Source organism: Marmota monax, unplaced genomic scaffold, assembly GCF_021218885.2.
Source record: "Marmota monax isolate L192 unplaced genomic scaffold, Marmota_monax_Labrador192_F-V1.1 WCK01_AAM20220418_F8-fsc00057, whole genome shotgun sequence".
NCBI classification, from domain to species: domain Eukaryota; kingdom Metazoa; phylum Chordata; class Mammalia; order Rodentia; family Sciuridae; genus Marmota; species Marmota monax.
In genome coordinates this window covers 10,340,380-10,357,627 of record NW_026693933.1, presented here as the reverse complement: position 1 = coordinate 10,357,627, position 17,248 = coordinate 10,340,380, and the positions used below count along the sequence as shown (strand labels likewise).

Here is a 17,248-nt window from a genome sequence, read left to right as displayed (position 1 = left end):
TAGAGTTCAGAGCATTATTGTTTTCTTTTTTGTTTCATATCTGTTTCCCTCCTGTGCATTACTTTTTTTAAAAAAATATTTTTTTATTTGTTTTCAGTAGTTATACATGACAGTAGAATGCATTTATGCACTTTGATGTATCATACATAGATAGGATATAATTTCTCATTTTTCTGTGTGTACATGTTGCAGAATCATATTGGTCATGCAGTCACATATATACATACAGTAATAATGTCTGTTTCATTCTAGTATCTTTCTGTCTTTCCTATCCCTACATCCCGCTCCTTCCCTCCCATCACTTCCCTCTACCTAATCTAAGGTAACGCTATTTTTCCCTAGTGCCCTCCCCCATCGCCTTATTGTGAATTAGCATCCACATATTAGAGAAAACATTTGGCCTTTGGTTTTGTGGGATTGGCTTATTTTACTTAGCTCCAAACATTTACTGGCAAATTCCATAATTTTACTCTTCTTTAAAGCTGAGTAATATTCCATTGAGTATATATACCACATTTTCTTTATCCACTTATCTATTGAGGGACACTTAGGTTGATTCCATAGTCTAGCTATTGTGAATTGAGCTGCTATAAACATTGATGTATCTCACTAAAATTCTGGCAAATCGCATACAAAAACATATCAAAAAGATAGTGTACCACAATCAAGTGGGATTCTTCCCAGGGATGCAGGGTTGATTAAACATATGGAAATCAATAAACTTAATACATTATATTAATAGACTTAAAAACAAGAATCATATGATCATCTCAATAGATGCAGAAAAAGCATTTTACAAAATATAGCACACCTTCATGTTCAAAACATAGAAAAACTAGGGATAGTAGGAACATACATCAACATCGTAAGAGCCATATATGCTAAACCCAAAGCCAGCTTAATTATAAATGGAGAAAAGGTGAAAGCATTCCCTTTAAAAACTGGTATAAGACAAGGATGTCCTCTTTCACCACTTCTATTCAACATCATCCTTGAAACTCTAGCCAGAGCAATTAGAAGAAAGAAATTAAAGGGTACACATGGGTAAAGAAGAACTCAAACTATCACTATTTGCTGTGCGTTTCTTATTTTGCTTTCAGGAGATCTTTCTAGGTGACCATTCTGATCACATGGCTCTGTAGTCATACCCTCCAGTGGCTCCTGCTGCCCTGGCTCCCCTTTGGGGGGGGCATGGGCCTTCAGGCCCTGGTCGAGGGGCCTCCTTGGCCTTACCCCTGGCTCTTCCCCACTCTGCAGCCCTGCACTCAATGCAGGAGTCAACCCCAGAGCATGAGAAGACATCCCAAGCCTGCCGAGAAAAGGGTCTGAGCATGGCAACATGACCCAGTGTTCTCTGGGCCGTCGCCAGTTTGCCGATGGCCCATCTTCCTGTACTCTCTTCCCCAGCTCCCCGCCCCCCACCTGCAACTCCCCACTGCTCTAAACTGTGCTCCTCTGCAAGAGTAGCATCGTGGTGTCCTTCCCTTGATGATCTTCTTCTTGGCCTACAAAAGTTGATTCGTGGGTGCATCAACTTCAAGAGGACTGAGGTGACAGGGAACCTCTCTCCAGTTGGCTTTATGTGCCTTTTTCTTGTTTCATTCCATGTAGCTATTTGTGCCCATAACTAACATAAAACCTAGCTATTTTTTCTCTGGCCACCAAACTAGTAGCTCATTAAGGAGAAATTATTATTATTATTTTTAAAATCTCTGTATCCTAAATGCTTAAACACAGTTCCTGAGTTTAGTGTGTACCCAAAAATAATCAATGAAGGATTCATTAAATGATTATGGTAAATGAATAAATGAGTCTTCCATTGAATGCAAGATACTTGTATACTTTATGAGAGATGAAATTGAGATGGGAGCCAGAGTATACTTAGTGGTTCATCTTTGTTGTTCATTGTTTCAGAAACAAACTTTCTTAGCCAGGTGCAGTGATGCATGCCTGTAACCCCAGTGACTCTGGAGTCTCAGGCAAGAGGATCACAAGTTTGAGGCCAGCGTGGGCAACTGTGTGAGAGCCTGTCTCAAAATAAAAAATAAAAAGGGCTGGAGATGTATGTAGCTCAGTGGTAGAGTGCCCCTGGGTTCACACCTGCAAAAAATAGATCTTCCTTGCATATTTTAGAATTTCTTCCTTAAATGTTCATTTTTTGACTGTTAATATGTAAGAATAGGCTCAGGTAGCAACTGCTTCATAATAATCCAGGTAAAAGTACTTTAAAGAAGAACTGATGCCCTAGAGGAGATTCATGTTGAACAAAGCAAAATGGTTAAGATCCTGCTCTTAAATTCTATGAAACCATCTGACCACGTAACCAGGCCAAGCAGCAGGGTGCAAACCCTATGAAACATAGCTTTCTCTATTAGAAATTTCAACTTAACCATGGATAGGTTTTTTTTTTTTAAATATTGTTTCAATTTGTGTTTTTTAAATGTAATTTTTAAATTATATACAAGTAAGTATACGTGTGTGTGTGATTTGTGTAGTTTGTGAATGGTGAATTGTTTATTTTCCCTGTTTTTACTGGGATATTTTAAAGCCTGATCTGTAAAGTGTTTTTTTTTTTTTTTATAAGCACTTTCCTACTTTGTTATAAATATTATTAGCACTTTCTCAGTTTGCCCTTTTTCTTCTTTTTAAATATTTTTTAGTTGTAGATGGACACAATATTTTATTTATTTACTTTTATGTGATGCTGAGGACCAAACCCAGTGCCTCCCTCGTCCTAGGCAAACGCTCACCAATGAGCTACAACCCTGCTCCTTATCTTTGTGAAGGCCCTTCTTATCCTACAATTGTACAAACATTTCTCTGTATTTTTTTTTTCATACTACTTTTATGGTTTTATTTTTCCTCAAAGGAACTGCTAATCCATTGAGAATTTCCTCATGTGGTAGAAGAGAGGAATTAGATTTTTTTTTTTTCCAGAAGGTCAGCCCATTTTTCCAACACCGTTTGTTGATAGTATTGTACCTGTTCCACTAAATGTAGTGCTTTTCTTTTCTATCTTCCAGTGTGTCTCTTCTTTTCTCTCCAGCTAAATTGTGACTCTGCTATTATTTCTAGGTTCAGTAGTAATAGCAAGTTAATTTTCATTTCTGAATGGGAAGGATCACAGTGTAGAGGACACTTTTGACCTTACAGAGAACACAATCATCCCTAAGGGACTGGTTCCAGGATGCCTCACCCCCTACCCATCACAGATGACAAAATCTTCAAATGCTCAAGTGGTGATTTTTTTTTTTTGTACTGGGGATTGAAACCTAGGATGGTTAACCACCGAGCCACATCCCCACCTATTTTTATTTTTTATTTTGAGACGGGGTCTCTCTAAATTGCCCAGCCTTGCCTTGAACTTATGATCCTCCTATCTCAGCCTCCCAAGTTAACTGGAATTAAAGGCATGTACTATCCCGCTCAGCTGCCTTCCAGATTCTTGGTAGGATTGTATTTCTTCACCCTCATGGTTGGATGAAACTGTGTAACTAGCTCTGATAAGTTATAAGTGAACATGCCATGTGTCCTGTTGGGCCAGAGCATTTAATTACAGGTGTGAGAACTTCCAGAATTCTTTCTGTTAAATAATGACTGATGATGTTTAGGGCAGTGACTTTTCCTTTGGTCTGGATCTCAATGACTATAATAAATAGAGCTCTCAGCCCATCCTGGATTGTGATCAACAATAAGCCACTGAGACGTGAGTATTGTTTGTTCCAGAAGCATAACCTAGCTTATCCTGACTGATTCACATATTGTCTTTCAATATCTCAATTTAATTTCTTTGTCATCAACTGAACTCAAATTAGAGGGCTTCATTGGGAGAAAATATTATTTCATATGAATGATTGAGATTAGGGAGAAATATTTTAGGAAAAAAAGACACAAAATAATAACTTCATTTGATTTTAGGATAATCTTATTTTTTCAGGTAATCTGGTACCTTCAAAATGTTTGCCAAAGCAACAAGGAATTTTCTTAAAGAAGTTGATGCTGACGGTAACCTGATTTCTGTATCAAACTTAAATGACTCTGACAAGTTACAACTTCTAAGTCTGGTGACCAAAAAGAAGAGATACTGGTGCTGGCAGAGACCTAAGTACCAGTTTTTATCTGTCACTCTTGGAGATGTACTCACAGAAGATCAATTTCTGAGTCCAGGTATGTTTCTTTGTGTATTCTATAATTATTCCCAGACATAAGATGGATCTTCTTTGAGACATGTGTTCCCTGGAATTGAGGTGATACCTTCTAACTAATTCTCATTTTTCTTTGCCTACTATCTTAAAAACATATCCTTACTTAAAATGAATGAAATTCTGCATGCACAACATGACAGCTTAATCTTTTAAAAATATTATTTCAGTTTTGGTATAAAAGTCAGTCATGTCCATCATAAATGTTGTGGGCACTCAGCATAAGTGGAATGTGTCCCTACTCAAAATTTTGTTTGGCGTTGATATTGGTGATGCCACATACCTATCCAAGGGGGTGTAAAGGGTTAGTACCTTCTAGGGAGCATAAGGCAGACTGTCAGACTGGGCCAAAAATGGAATCAGAGAAGGGGTAAGGAGACAGGCTCAGTTTTTATTGTGATTACTGGACGGAGATGGGGTACTGATTGGAGCTTGTGTGGTGTAGTTTTCTCTAGCATCAATGAAGGGAGCAACTGGACTTTCTTACTAGTTTGGATGTGCAACAGAAAAAGAAGAGAAAGAGTGTGGGGGGGCGCGGAGCTTGATGGCTGTCAACAGACAGATTGCACAAAAAATTGGACGCAATATTATAGTACAGTCAAGGACAGCATTTCAGTCAGTGACAGACTGAATACAAGATGGTGGTCCCTTATGATCATATTGCTTAGTGACATCTTAGCTGCCTCAGTTTGTATAAGTGCACTCTATGCTGTTTTTATGATGATGAAATTGCCTAATAATGCATTTCCCATAAATTGTCCCCATCGTAAAGTGATGTATGATGACTATGTAACAAGATATAGACAGGTAAAGAAGGAAAAAGAGCAACAAAAATTCCATCATTGCTGGTTAATCTCCATTAACACAGAAGTCTAGTCTTTTCTTCTCTGCATCTAATTTTTTAACATTTATTTTATTTTTTTTTTTTAGAGATGGGGGTCTTGCTATGTTTCCCAGACTGGCCTTGATCTGGGATCAAGCAATCCTCTTACTTCAGCCTCCTCCATAGCTGGGAGAACAAGAGTGTACCACCGTTCCTGGCCTTGTCATCTAACTTTTAAAAAACAGAATTAGAATCATACTAATTTTTAATGCACTCCTTTTTAATTTTTTAATTTAACTTTATGTAAGTTTTCTCCATAGTTTTAAGTATTTTAATGATATTTTCAACAAACACATTGTTCCTTTGTGTGTATACACCCTAATTTGCTAAACCATTCCAATTTAGTGTTTATAATAAAGAAGGCTGAAGTGAACATTTTATTTATGTTTTTGTGGGTATTTTTAAGTAATCACTTTAGCATGGATTCTTAGAATACTGGATCAGTTTTGTTTTGTTTTATTTTGTACCGAGAAAGGATTCACCTTGAACTTGCAATCCTCCTGCCTCAGCCTCCAAGTTTCTGGGATTATAGGCGTGCTCCACTGTGCCTTGCTTCATCAGTTCTTAATTAGTGGATGGAATATGTCTTAGTCCTCTTTCAGCTCTAAAATTCTCTAATTTTGTGATTGTATTTCTATTAAAGGGGAAAAGAGTCTCCAAACTTTCTTCCAGGCAAGTACTCCAGCCAGTATTCTCTTTAGTCAGCCCATTGGAGCTGCCAAGCAAGGGGAGAATGAATTGATATGAGTTTTTCATCATGCCCTAGCTTGGATTTGTATGCTTTCTAGTAAAATTTCTATTGAATTGTGAAATAACTAAAAATAAGTAGGAGCAAATAGACCAAGGGTCCCTGAGTAATTGGAGTTCCTCTACTTTGTGATATAAAATGGCTTTTTGTGGTGTCCTGAAAGATTATGAAAACCACATTGAGTTGGTGAGACCAGTCACTGTCAGTGCAGATAAAGAATATGATCATCATCTGAGGTCAGAGCGCATCCTGGATTCTGTCATGTTGGTGTTAAAGCAGTTATGAAAAGTGTCCCCTACTCTATCTACCAAGATGATTTAGGATGCTTCACCTTTAGGTGTTTTTTTCCTGCTCCCAATAGCCCTGGCATGACTGTTGATCAGGGGAGTGATTGTGGAAGGGACAGTGATTTGGTTCCTGGCAGTTCCATGACAGCGTGCTGGTCCCCTCATTTTTTCCACCAGCAGCAGTGGATGACTGATGTAGAAGTATGGGCAAATGACATCTTTTCAGGAGGTGTGACTAGGGTGGTGTCCCAGAGTACACAAAGTCCTGATTATCCCCACTTTGTGTAGCTAGTTTTGGAGACACAGTTTCCAACAGTGGTAACAAGCCTGAATCCAGAAGGGTGTACTGAAGATAGAACTTCTGTCTGTATAGCACTTTGTAGAACCTAGGACTGTCCTGTTTACAAGAAAAGAATGCTGCTCTAGTCTAAACCCAATAGATAGATAGATGGAGCCATGGCTGTATTTCTTCCTTCTTATACATCAACTAGCAACAGCATCAGGTAGGTATCATTGGTTATCTGCAAATTGCATATGAAAATCTGGGATGCAAGTAAATGAATGTTGTCCAGTCTTCCAGGGCTGATGATGTAGCTCTGTGGTAGAGTATTTGCCTAGAATATGTGAGGCCTTGTATCAAAAAAAGTTCTCACCCAAGATCTTCCAGTTAGTAATATTAGAGCAAAGACATGATCTTAAACTATTACTGTCTGCTCCACCCTGCTTCCCAAAGCATTTCCCAAAGTGTTTGTATTTCGCAAAATGTTAACTAGGAAAGGCTTTGGATTGAGAGCATTTTCATAGACTTCTTATTTTGGGTGGTGGTGTGAAAAATTATGCTCTTTTTTGTAAATTGCAAAAATAATGAATGCTGATGACTTATCAACCCTGGGTAAGGAGTGGGTTTTCTTGACTGGTTTGAAAGAAATGCAGCTGCTGAGGCTGTGTGTGTGTGTGTGTGTGTGTGTGTGTGTGTATGGATTCTGGGTGTATGTGTGTGTGTATGGATTCACAAGGGTTTTAATCCCTTGTGAAGGGTACCCAGGAGCCCAATAGAACCTTGGATCAGAGAAATGGAAAAGTCTAACTGTGAAGTTAGTAGCAGGCTCTTTTTTTTTTTTTTTTTACACTGGGGATTGAACCCAGGGGCACTTAACCACTGAGCTACATCCTCAGGTCTTTTTATTTTTTATTTTGAGACAGGATTTTACTAAGATGCTCAGGGTCTCACTAAGTTGCTGAGGCTGGCTTTGAACTTGCAATCCTCCTGCTCAGCCTCCCAAGCCAGTGGGATTATATGCGTGCACCACCATGCTCAGCTCCTAGCAGGTTCTTAATGTATCCTTACCCATGTGATGATGGAGACTATTTTATGGTTGTACCTGTTTTGATTAAAAATGGGAACAGAGGTTTCAGTGTAGCTTAGTGATATCAGTAGTAGAGTGTGCGATTAGAATGCCCAAGCCCTGTGTTCAACTCTAGTGCACGCACTTACACACACACACACACACACACACACACACACACGGGAGAACAGTAGAAGGTTGGAGACAAGAGGAAGCTCTAGTTCACATATGAGATCAGCAGATATTTATCTTTAGAGTTCAGATAAGAAGGATAGACCTTTAAGGAGCTCTGATAGCAATCACTGGATATGGCCAGATGAGGAATAGTAATTGCCAGTTGACATGATTGAAGGTGGGATACCAGTAGTGGTGGCAGATTCCTTAGCATCTGGGAAACGAGGAAAGAAGAAGGGAGAGAATCTTGGAGCTTCTGGATGGTGATTGAGGGGTTGGGCATGTCCAGCTGACCTTATAAGGAGGACAGTGATAAGGAATTGCATGATAAAGAATGGCTAGAGGACAGATGGGAAAATGTAAACATGGGAAGAAAATTATCTGATTGGGGAAGATAATGAGGGACAGGGAATGTTCTCCAAGACTGGTGCATGGGAAGGCAATTTGACCAAGGACAGGTCCAGATGGCTGACCTGCCAGATGCTGAGGCACTCCTCTAGCAGGTGGGGTGCAATTATGATGAGGGCTTAGGTGTCTTCCACCTGCCATTCCTTTTCAGTTTACTCTTGTAAACCACACATTTAAAATTCTCTGTTTCTTTACTGGATAGTGTTTGATTAGTTAGGTTTGTGTTGCTGTGACCAAAATATCCAACATGAACAATGTGGAGGAAATGTTTTTGGGGGCTCATGGTTTCAGATGTCTCAGTCCATGTCAGCTGGTTGCAATGCTCTGGGCCCAAGGCGAGGCACACTTCAGGGCAGAAGTGTGTGCAGAGGGAAGCAGTCAGAAAGCACAGATGGGGAAGGGGGAAGAGGCTGCAGGGGAGATGAACTCCTTTAGGGCACACCCCCAGTGACTCACCTCTTCCAGCTACTGACCTACAGTTACCATCCAGTCCATTCAAATTAGGATGTACTCTTAAGGTTATAACTCTCACAATTCAATCATGTCACCTGTGGACATTACTACATTAACTTTTGGGTCACACCTTATATCCAAACCACGAATTCTACCCCTCGTCCCCCAAGCTCATGTCCATCTCACAATGCAAAATGCATTTAGTCCATCTGTAAGAGTCTCATAGTCTTGAGAGTTTCAGTATTGCCCAAAAGTCCCAGTCTAATGTCTCATCTGAGACTCGAGGCAAACTCTTGGCTGTGAGCCCCTGTAAAAATAAAACAATCCAATATTTTTATTCCAAAAGGGAAGAATAGGGGCATAGAAAGAAGTGATAAGGCCAAAGCAAGACTCAAACCCAGCTGGGCAAACAGGTCTGCTAACTCTGTGTACAACATCAATTGACACGTAGCTGTGAGATGGGCTCTCCAAAGGGTGTGGGCAGTACACCCCTTTGGCCTTGCTGGTTGCCGGGCACAGGGCCTCTCTTTTAGCCTGGCTCCCTCTGCAGCCAGCAACTGTGGTAAACAGTCCATGTTGCTGACATTTTTAATTCTTGTGGTCTCCATTTCAGTTTTGGCTTCACTTTCAAAGCTCCATGCATCATGTCTCAGGGGCAGCCTGCTATACTTTACCTGGCCTCCCAGCCTTTCCTTTGAAATCTTAGTGACTGTGACCTCCATGACCCCTGAACTTTAGTATCTTGCATTCTTGCAGAACCAGCATCTTGTGGATGACACCAAGGTCTGCTGTCAGCTTGTACATATTTGGTCCCCCTGGAACCAGAGCTGCGGCAACCTCTGAATGCTTGGGCAGCTGAATCTGGTGAAATAACTTCCTAGGCTCTGCTATGGAAGCAGGGTGTTCCCATGATCTCTTCTCAAAGGAATTTTCCGTTTTGACCTGGAAGTGGATGTGATCTTGCAAATTCCTGAGATGCCCTTGAGGTATCTTCCCAGTTTCCTCTGTGCAAAGTACTTAGCATTTCTTTTGAAGATATGATCTCTTCAAAAAGCCTACCTTTCTTGGTCCCCTTCAACTCTACTTACTGTTCCTGATTCTTACAGTAAACCTGGATAAAAGCTGCCAGCAAAATCCAGGCCACTGACTGAATGCTATGCTGCCTGGAACTTTCCTCTATCAGATTAATTAGTCCATCACCTTTAAATTCAGCCTCACCAAAAATCTCAGGACATGGGCAATGGGTAGACAACTTCTTTGCCAGAATGTAACATGAATGATCTCTAGTCCAGTTACTAATAGAGTCCTCATTTTCCTCTGAAACCTTATAAGCAGAGTCTACTTTCCTATCAAGATTCTGGTCTTCTGAGCTCCCGCCAGAATTGCCCATTAATCTCTGCTTACACAATTCTAAGGCTTCTCTAGCCTGCATTTTCAAATGTCTCCTGCAAACCATTCCCAAAGCTTCTGAACCACATGGCCAGGTTAGTCACAGCAATGACCCCACTCTTGGTACCAATTTCTATTTTAATAAGGTTACAGTTCTCACAATCCAATCATTTCACCTTGGAACATTCCTGACTTAACAAGGAGTTTTTGGATGACACTGTATACAAACCACAACTGTGGTTAAAGAAATATTCACTTGAAAATGATTTGCTGAACTGCACTGATGCTTTTTGTGCACTTTCCTATACTTACATTGGGATTGAAAAGTCTAAAAAGCACCCAGGGAGTCTAGGCAATTCCAGGCATGCTCCTGGTTACACACAGTTGTGGTGGCTCCGTTTCTTTTGCTTTTACATAAAATATAGTGCTGGCTTTCCATTCGGATGCCAGCAGCATGTTTCCCAAGAGTCTGGGCAGGGTTAGAAGCTAGGTGACCTGAGACACAAGTGGCTTTTTCGTCTTCCGATTTTTCTTCTCCATTCATTGCAGTGGTCGTGGAGTCCGACTTTGTGAAATACGAGGGCAAGTTTGAAAACCATGTGAGTGGGACCATTGAGACCATTCTGGGGAAGGTCAAGCTGAACATTGGAGGCAAAGGCCTGGTGGAGAGTCAGTCTTCGTTTGGAACCCTGAGGAAGCAGGAGGTGGACCTGCAGCAGCTCATCAGAGACGCGGCCGAGAGGTAATGAGAAACCGGTTTGGCATTTTGGATTTTGACACATCTCACATTTAAAGGTTGTTCAGTTAAAAGGGTGAGAAATGCGAACTTTTCCAACCAACAAATGTTTATTGGATGCCCATTGTGCTGAAACTTCATAAGGAGCACATTCTTCATTTTAGAATTTCTTGACTGTTCTTAGCCTGAGGGTAGAGACCTGGAAAGCACTTTAAAAGGACATTATTTCAGCAAATGGTCCTTTCTCCCAATCTTATGATTTAGAAAATGCTATACAGTGTAAAAGCTCTGTCCTGCATCTAGAATATTAATATCAGAAGCAGAAAAATGATGAACCTTCTCTGGTTCTTTTTATTGTTCTAATAAGAAAAACATGAGAGCAAGCAAGGGACTTCAGGGATAAAATATTTTTTTCTACTTTTCTTAAAGAAAACCCTGCATTTATTCATTCATCTTTCAGTAAATACCCTTTATCCCATGACAGCTCATCGTTATTTTTACCTTATGCTTATTCAACATTTTAATAATTTGATTGAGAGGATTGTATGTGCCATGTGATGTTGTCCATGCTAAGGATGCTGTAGTGAACTAGATGCCATCATTTCTGCCTGGCATTCTAGTGGGGAGAGACACAAACTATATAACACAAAATGCATGGCGAAATAACATAGGCATCTCATCAGTTGATGAGATCAGTGGACTGGAGGCAAATATAGCAGAGAGCGGGGATAGGATGTGCTCAGAGTGGTGGCCAGAGACGGCACTCAGAGAAGCTGGCATGAGACAAAGCCCTGAAGGAGGGGACAGAATGAGCATGGAATGTCCTGGGCAAGGATGTCATGGGCAGTGGCCAGGGTAGCTGAAGCCAAGAGAGCCAGGGAAGACCCAGGAAGACTAGAGGAGAGCCACGTCCTGCAGGACCCCAAAGGCTATTGGAAAGACTTTGTCTCACAGAGTGAGCTAGAAAGCCCCTGGAGGATTCTGAGCAAGGAAATGACATGATCTGACTCTTTTTTTTTTTTTTTTGACAAGGGTCATTCTGGCTACTGGTTTGAGAAAAGGGTGGATAGGAAGAAGCCAGGAATCCAATTGGGAAGTTATTGCACTAACCCAATTGAGATGATATTTCAGTTTATACAGTACCATATGTTCATTTTCATGTGTAATTTTATCACCTTTTTTTTCCCTCTTATGATAGAAAATTCAAATCCAAATGAATTAAGAGAAAACTCACTTGTATCTAACTATGGTTGCCTTATCTCCTCTTTTCCAGTGTTCTTAGGTTGAAATATAAAATATGTGCTCATTGAACAAAATTATGTTTAAATATTAATGAATAAAATATACCATAAAACACACATATCAAGAGCATTTGGTGGGTGGATTTTGTACAGATGGGCAGCTGAAGTCTTAAAAAACTGTACCTGTCCAGTAACTGCCCACGTTCAATGGTCTTTCTGGGACTCCACGACTCCATGGAATTGGGGCTCCACTGGGCAACCCCTTTTGGTGAAAGAACTTTAAGCTCTCTGGTGGCACCAGTGGAAGGCACATTCATCTCTGACAGTCGCGATCTTTATTTTCTTTCTTACTTCCTTTTCTTGGTTGGAGAGGCATTTTCCTTCTCTGTGCAATATTAGGACATTCTAGAAAATCATTTGTTTATCTGAAATTAAAACGTAACGGGGCACTTTATATTTTCTGTTGCTAAATCTGGTGACACTGTCAACAGGAGAAGAAGAGAAAGATTGGGGGAGTCCAGGGTTTCTCTTGGCTCCCTCAGTCTTCACATAGCCCCTCTTAAGCTAGATTTTGCAGTCTTGTTATTTCTATTTCAAGAACCACAGTTGGGCAATGCTCTCTAGTCACATTTCCTGACACACATTTTAAAACACTCTTCAGGATTCAGGTATGGAAGCTATTGCCAGCAGGAAGCACGTGGGGGTGGGGTCTCTGATATGAATGCAAGAAAACATTCTGGAGAGAAAGAAACTAAAGCCAACAGTTGTGGGGGGGGGGGCATAGAGAGAGTCAGGGAAGAAAAGGAGAACCTTCTATGTGCCAGGCAGTTTATACCCATCGTTTCTTTTCCTCTGCATAGCTTTCCTTTTTTTATACATTAGTGAACTGAGGCCCAAGAGGATGAAATTTGTTCCTAGGCCCAGAGTTCAATTTGAGTGCTGGAGTTAGGTTTCCACCCAGGATTTCCTGACTTCAAATCATCTGTTCTTTCCTCTAAAACATGATTGAACTGACTGTGAAGAAAAGAAATTGGCAGAGATTCAAGTAGTTAAATTGGAACATGAATGTAAAGGCAGTGTTGTGAATCTGAGTCCTCTGTGAGGCTGCCTAGTGGGGGACATAGATATGTCCTATCCTGAACAGACACACGGGAGTAGCTAGGCCTGCTCACCTAGAGGGGCCTGGACACTGGGATAAGATCACCTGGGAAGACTCTGAGAATCCTATTGATTGTAGAGATAATAGGAGAAGGGATAGCCCAGAAAGTGGAGGCCTTGGGAGCATGATAAAGAATAAATATCATGGGCTCGGTGTAGCTCAGTGGTAGAGCACAAGGCTTAGCATGCACAAGGCCCTGGGTTCAGTCCCCAATACCACAAAATAAAAAACTATAAAACATAGAATAAATTTAAGTCCTAGGAATGCAAGAGTTATCTTATCACATAGTTGTCTCTTCCTTGTTATGTTGCTAAGAGCTAAAGGTGAGCTGCCCAGGAAGGGAGGGTAGCGAAAGGGGGAGAGAGAGGGAAGGTACAACTCTCCCAGTCCTGAGATGGTCATTGGTAAAGCTAGCATTATTGTTATTTCACACGGGAGTAATAAATTCTTATCCATGTCATCTGCCTGTCTTTGGACTCTTACAACATCATCAGCATAGATAAGGTGCTGTTGACACACATGTGGCCTTGGGAGTGGTGATTAGTGATGCTTAAGTACTGTATGTTCCTGAGGGCTTATTTGCAGTCAGTCATTTTTATTTCTGGTCATTTAGATAAGTTGTCATCTGTATGCAGGTTATTTTAGCCCTTAGAAATCAAAGTATTGGATTTATCATCTATGAAATGTATGTGCATCTCAAAAAACTTAATCAATCCTAGAAAAACAATCATGTGTATAAGTGGCATTTATCTAGCATTGTTGGGCACAAAGGCATTCCCTGGGAATTAGCCTTCTGATACTTGGAGCCTTTGAATGGGCCCTCTAGGTTTATCTTAAAAATTCTCAGTGGAAAGAAATCTAAGATGTATACATATTTTCCTTCTTTTTTTTTAAAAAAAATTATTTTTTAAAATATTTTTTTTAGTTGTAGATGGACACGATACTTTTATTTTGTTTATTTATGTTTATATGGTGTTGAGGATTGAACCCAGTGCCTCACATGTGTAAGGCAAGCACTCTACTGCTGAGCCACAACCACAGCCCCTCCTTCCTCTTTTTTTAAAAATATATATTTTAGTTGTAGATGGACATAATACCTTTATTTTTTTTTTAATGTGGTGCTGAGGATCAAACCCAGTGCCTCACACATGAGAGGCGTGAGCACTCTACCACTGAGCTACAAACCCCAGCACCCCCCTTCTTTTTTAATGGAGAAAAATCAACTTATAGAGCCTTCTGCTAATGACTAGAATTCATTTTTAGTCTTAATGTCAATATTATTGTGTAATAAACTCTGTGGTTTTTCTGCCTGTCTTCCATCCTGAGCTGCCATTTGTCATTGCCTAAAGTATAACAGCGACAACCCACCCCACCTTTTGCCACGGGTTTGTTGCTTCTAATCTCTTGGGGTCTGGAGAAGTTTATTCCTGATAAATAACTTTTGTGGACTTGGTAAGTCAATCAGCCCTTGTCCTCAGTTCCCCAGCTGTAGGTGAGATAGCTGGACCAGACAGTGTGTGAAGGTTTCCTCCTGGCTAAGTACTTAGAAGCAAGTGGAACCTGCAGTGAACACACCTGTTCCTTCCCCTTGAGCTCTGGGCTTTGCTTCCAGCTGTTTTCCAGCAAAGGCACCATTTTGTGCTTTCCATGACTACGTGGGGATTAGGTGCTATCAGCCAGAAAGACACATCCCACTTCTGTTGTTTAACCACATTGTAAAACACATTTTGGTAAAGCAGATTACCTTTGTCTGTGTGTACTTAGTAATTAGAAGTTGGGTTCTTCATGAGGAAATCCAAATTAAGTATATGAAACTGATATAATGCAAAGCAATGGTGGGTGACACAGATAAATCTTTACGACTATTTAAAATATTTAAAATTTACTCAGAGTCCTATTATATTTAAATCCCTCCACATTGTACAAGCTTTACATTTTTTTTTTTTTAAATTGCTACTCTTGATTGGGGCTATAGCTCGGTGACAGAGGGCTTGCCTAGCATGCAAAAAGCAGCCCTGAGTGCAATCCCAGCACTGAAAGAAAAAAAAAATGCTACTCTTTATTGTAGCTATTTGACCTTTTTAAAGGCATTGCAGTAGCTCTCATGAGTACCTTTTCCATATACCAGTAGCTCTTATTTTATTTAGGACATTTTCAAGGGGAGGGGTTGTGAGAGCTCATGTCTTTCTTGAAAAATAAATATGCAACAAAATTTGAACTGGTCTCCTTTTCTACTTAATGAGTTTCCCCGTGGCCAGTGGAGGGTTTGAAAATCATTCCATTTTGTCCTTGTGCTGTATCCAGGCCTGGCATTATTATTTTTCATGGAGAGTTTGTGCCTAACAATTTAAAGACTTCTGTCCACATGCACTTGCAAAATGAGAGTTTCCTGAATCTGCTCCCTTCATTTATTCTTTTTTTTTTTTTTGGCTTCATTTTTCCTAGAGGGGCAGCCTGTAAATGAGAATGAAGCAGGTGAAGGTATCCTAAGGTCTAGGAGCCGATGAGGCTAGAAATGCTTCTCTATGCTCTTGGTGTTAGTGGGTGCAGGGATTTTCTTTTCTTTCTTTCTTTCTTTCTTTTTTTTTGACTGATTGTAGAGTGGTAAACTTTAGGCTAATTTTTTTTAATTAAAAAAAAATAGGTAGTGGAAACAAAATCGAAGGAATAGTATCATAAGTAATATAATATGGCATCTTTATCTTTAAACAATGCCTAGGACCCACCTTTTTCTGCCTTCATTGCCCAGGATTTCACTGATGAGAGAATCTAAATAGCATGCAGAGTGGTGCCTGGCGCGCAGCATGTTCTCACTAATGGTGGTTGAGTGGAGCGGTGCTGTCAGTCTGAAGCCTGCCTGCCAGCTCAGGCAGGTGAGAGCTCTCCAAAGGAACGAGTTGACTTGGCATGCTGAGGCTGGGAGAGGCACTCAGAAATGAGATGATTCGAGGTGTTCAGAGTTTTTGACTGTGGCATTTCTGATGTCCTTCTCTTCCAGCTCTTCATGGAAGATACAGGCAACTTCATGGTCTGTGTTCTGAACTCCACCGTGGAGTGACTAATGACCCTCAGTGCCAGTGGGAGGGTGGTCTGTCCTTACTGTGCTCTTCCCAAATGAGGGCTGATACCTCGAGGCAGCAAGAGCCTAGCTGGGGTCATTTTTCTTAGTCAGGAGGGGATAAGCCGCCTGAGAAAATTACTGTCTGAAATAATTAATAAAGAAATAAAAGACAAAGTCAGAAAAATAGTTTTAAGTGCAGAATGTCTGATAGATCCAGCCCACACAAAAGTTGGGACTTAACAGTTAAAAAATGGCTCCGACTGTATTTAAGGGAGAGCATTAAAGGCAGGGATAAGATTTCAAGGGTAGAGTCCTGCTTCATGATGTCTTGTAGTCACAGATTGATTGGCATCTTGGCAGGCTACACCCATCTCTGAGAGGTTGTGTGGGACTGGGCAGAAGCTGAATAGAAATTCACATGCATCTGGGTGATCTTACCCTGTGGGATTGTCACTGGAAATTCTCAAATATCAGATTTTCCTATTCAGTAGGCTTCTGTGCCGATTTAGTCCATACATATTCCATAGATAGCTCTTGACAGGCTGACCCAGCTATGTAGCTGTGTCATAGAACCATTGGAAAACACACGAGCTCTTATTGATCCATATTTTATTTGTAGCAGATTCTTATTCAATTCTTAAGTCAAGATATAGGGAGCCCTTGACCAATATCTATTTGACCTTCAGGAGCTTTGTCTTGGTTACCACATGCCTTATTGGAAGCACACCTATGAAGCTCTCAAGACCCCATCAAAACTATTCTTTAAAAGAGGTCTTTCCTGAGACCTGCAGGCCAAAGCCATCTCTGTGCTATCTGAAATTCAGTCAAACTATTACTATTTTTTCCCCTGAATTATTTTTGTCTCTTGCCCTTAGGCTTAACTATTGGGACTGTGAACTCCTGGAAGTCTGTCTGGCCCTCTGTTGTTCCTTCTGTGTAAACATGATCTACTGGTAACCCCCTTGGCTGAGGGATGGACATGCTGGGGACACTTTCTAATATTTGTTCCCAGGTTTATGTCTTTGTACAGAAATTGTCTTGTCCTGTGAGCCTCACTTATAAAGGCTACTTCAAGTCTTTAGAATTAGGTAGAACTTAAGTCCTAAGGAGAGACATTGAAGTACTGTTTTCTTCTAAGACTGATAAACAGCATCATTTATT

The 17,248-nt window shown here is 40.5% G+C and overlaps 1 protein-coding gene across 2 annotated transcripts in view; it reads left to right on the top strand.

The window, feature by feature from the left end:
• The window catches only part of Gsdme (gasdermin E), a 73,114-nt gene that overhangs the window by 18,993 nt on the left and 36,873 nt on the right, over positions 1–17,248 (top strand). For both annotated transcript variants that reach the window (XM_046463502.2, XM_046463501.2), the window contains exons 2-3: positions 3,938–4,167; positions 10,440–10,632. In XM_046463502.2, the coding sequence (XP_046319458.1) occupies positions 3,957–4,167; positions 10,440–10,632 (404 nt within the window). In that variant the 5' untranslated portion in view covers positions 3,938–3,956. The remainder of the gene's footprint in view (positions 1–3,937; positions 4,168–10,439; positions 10,633–17,248) is intronic.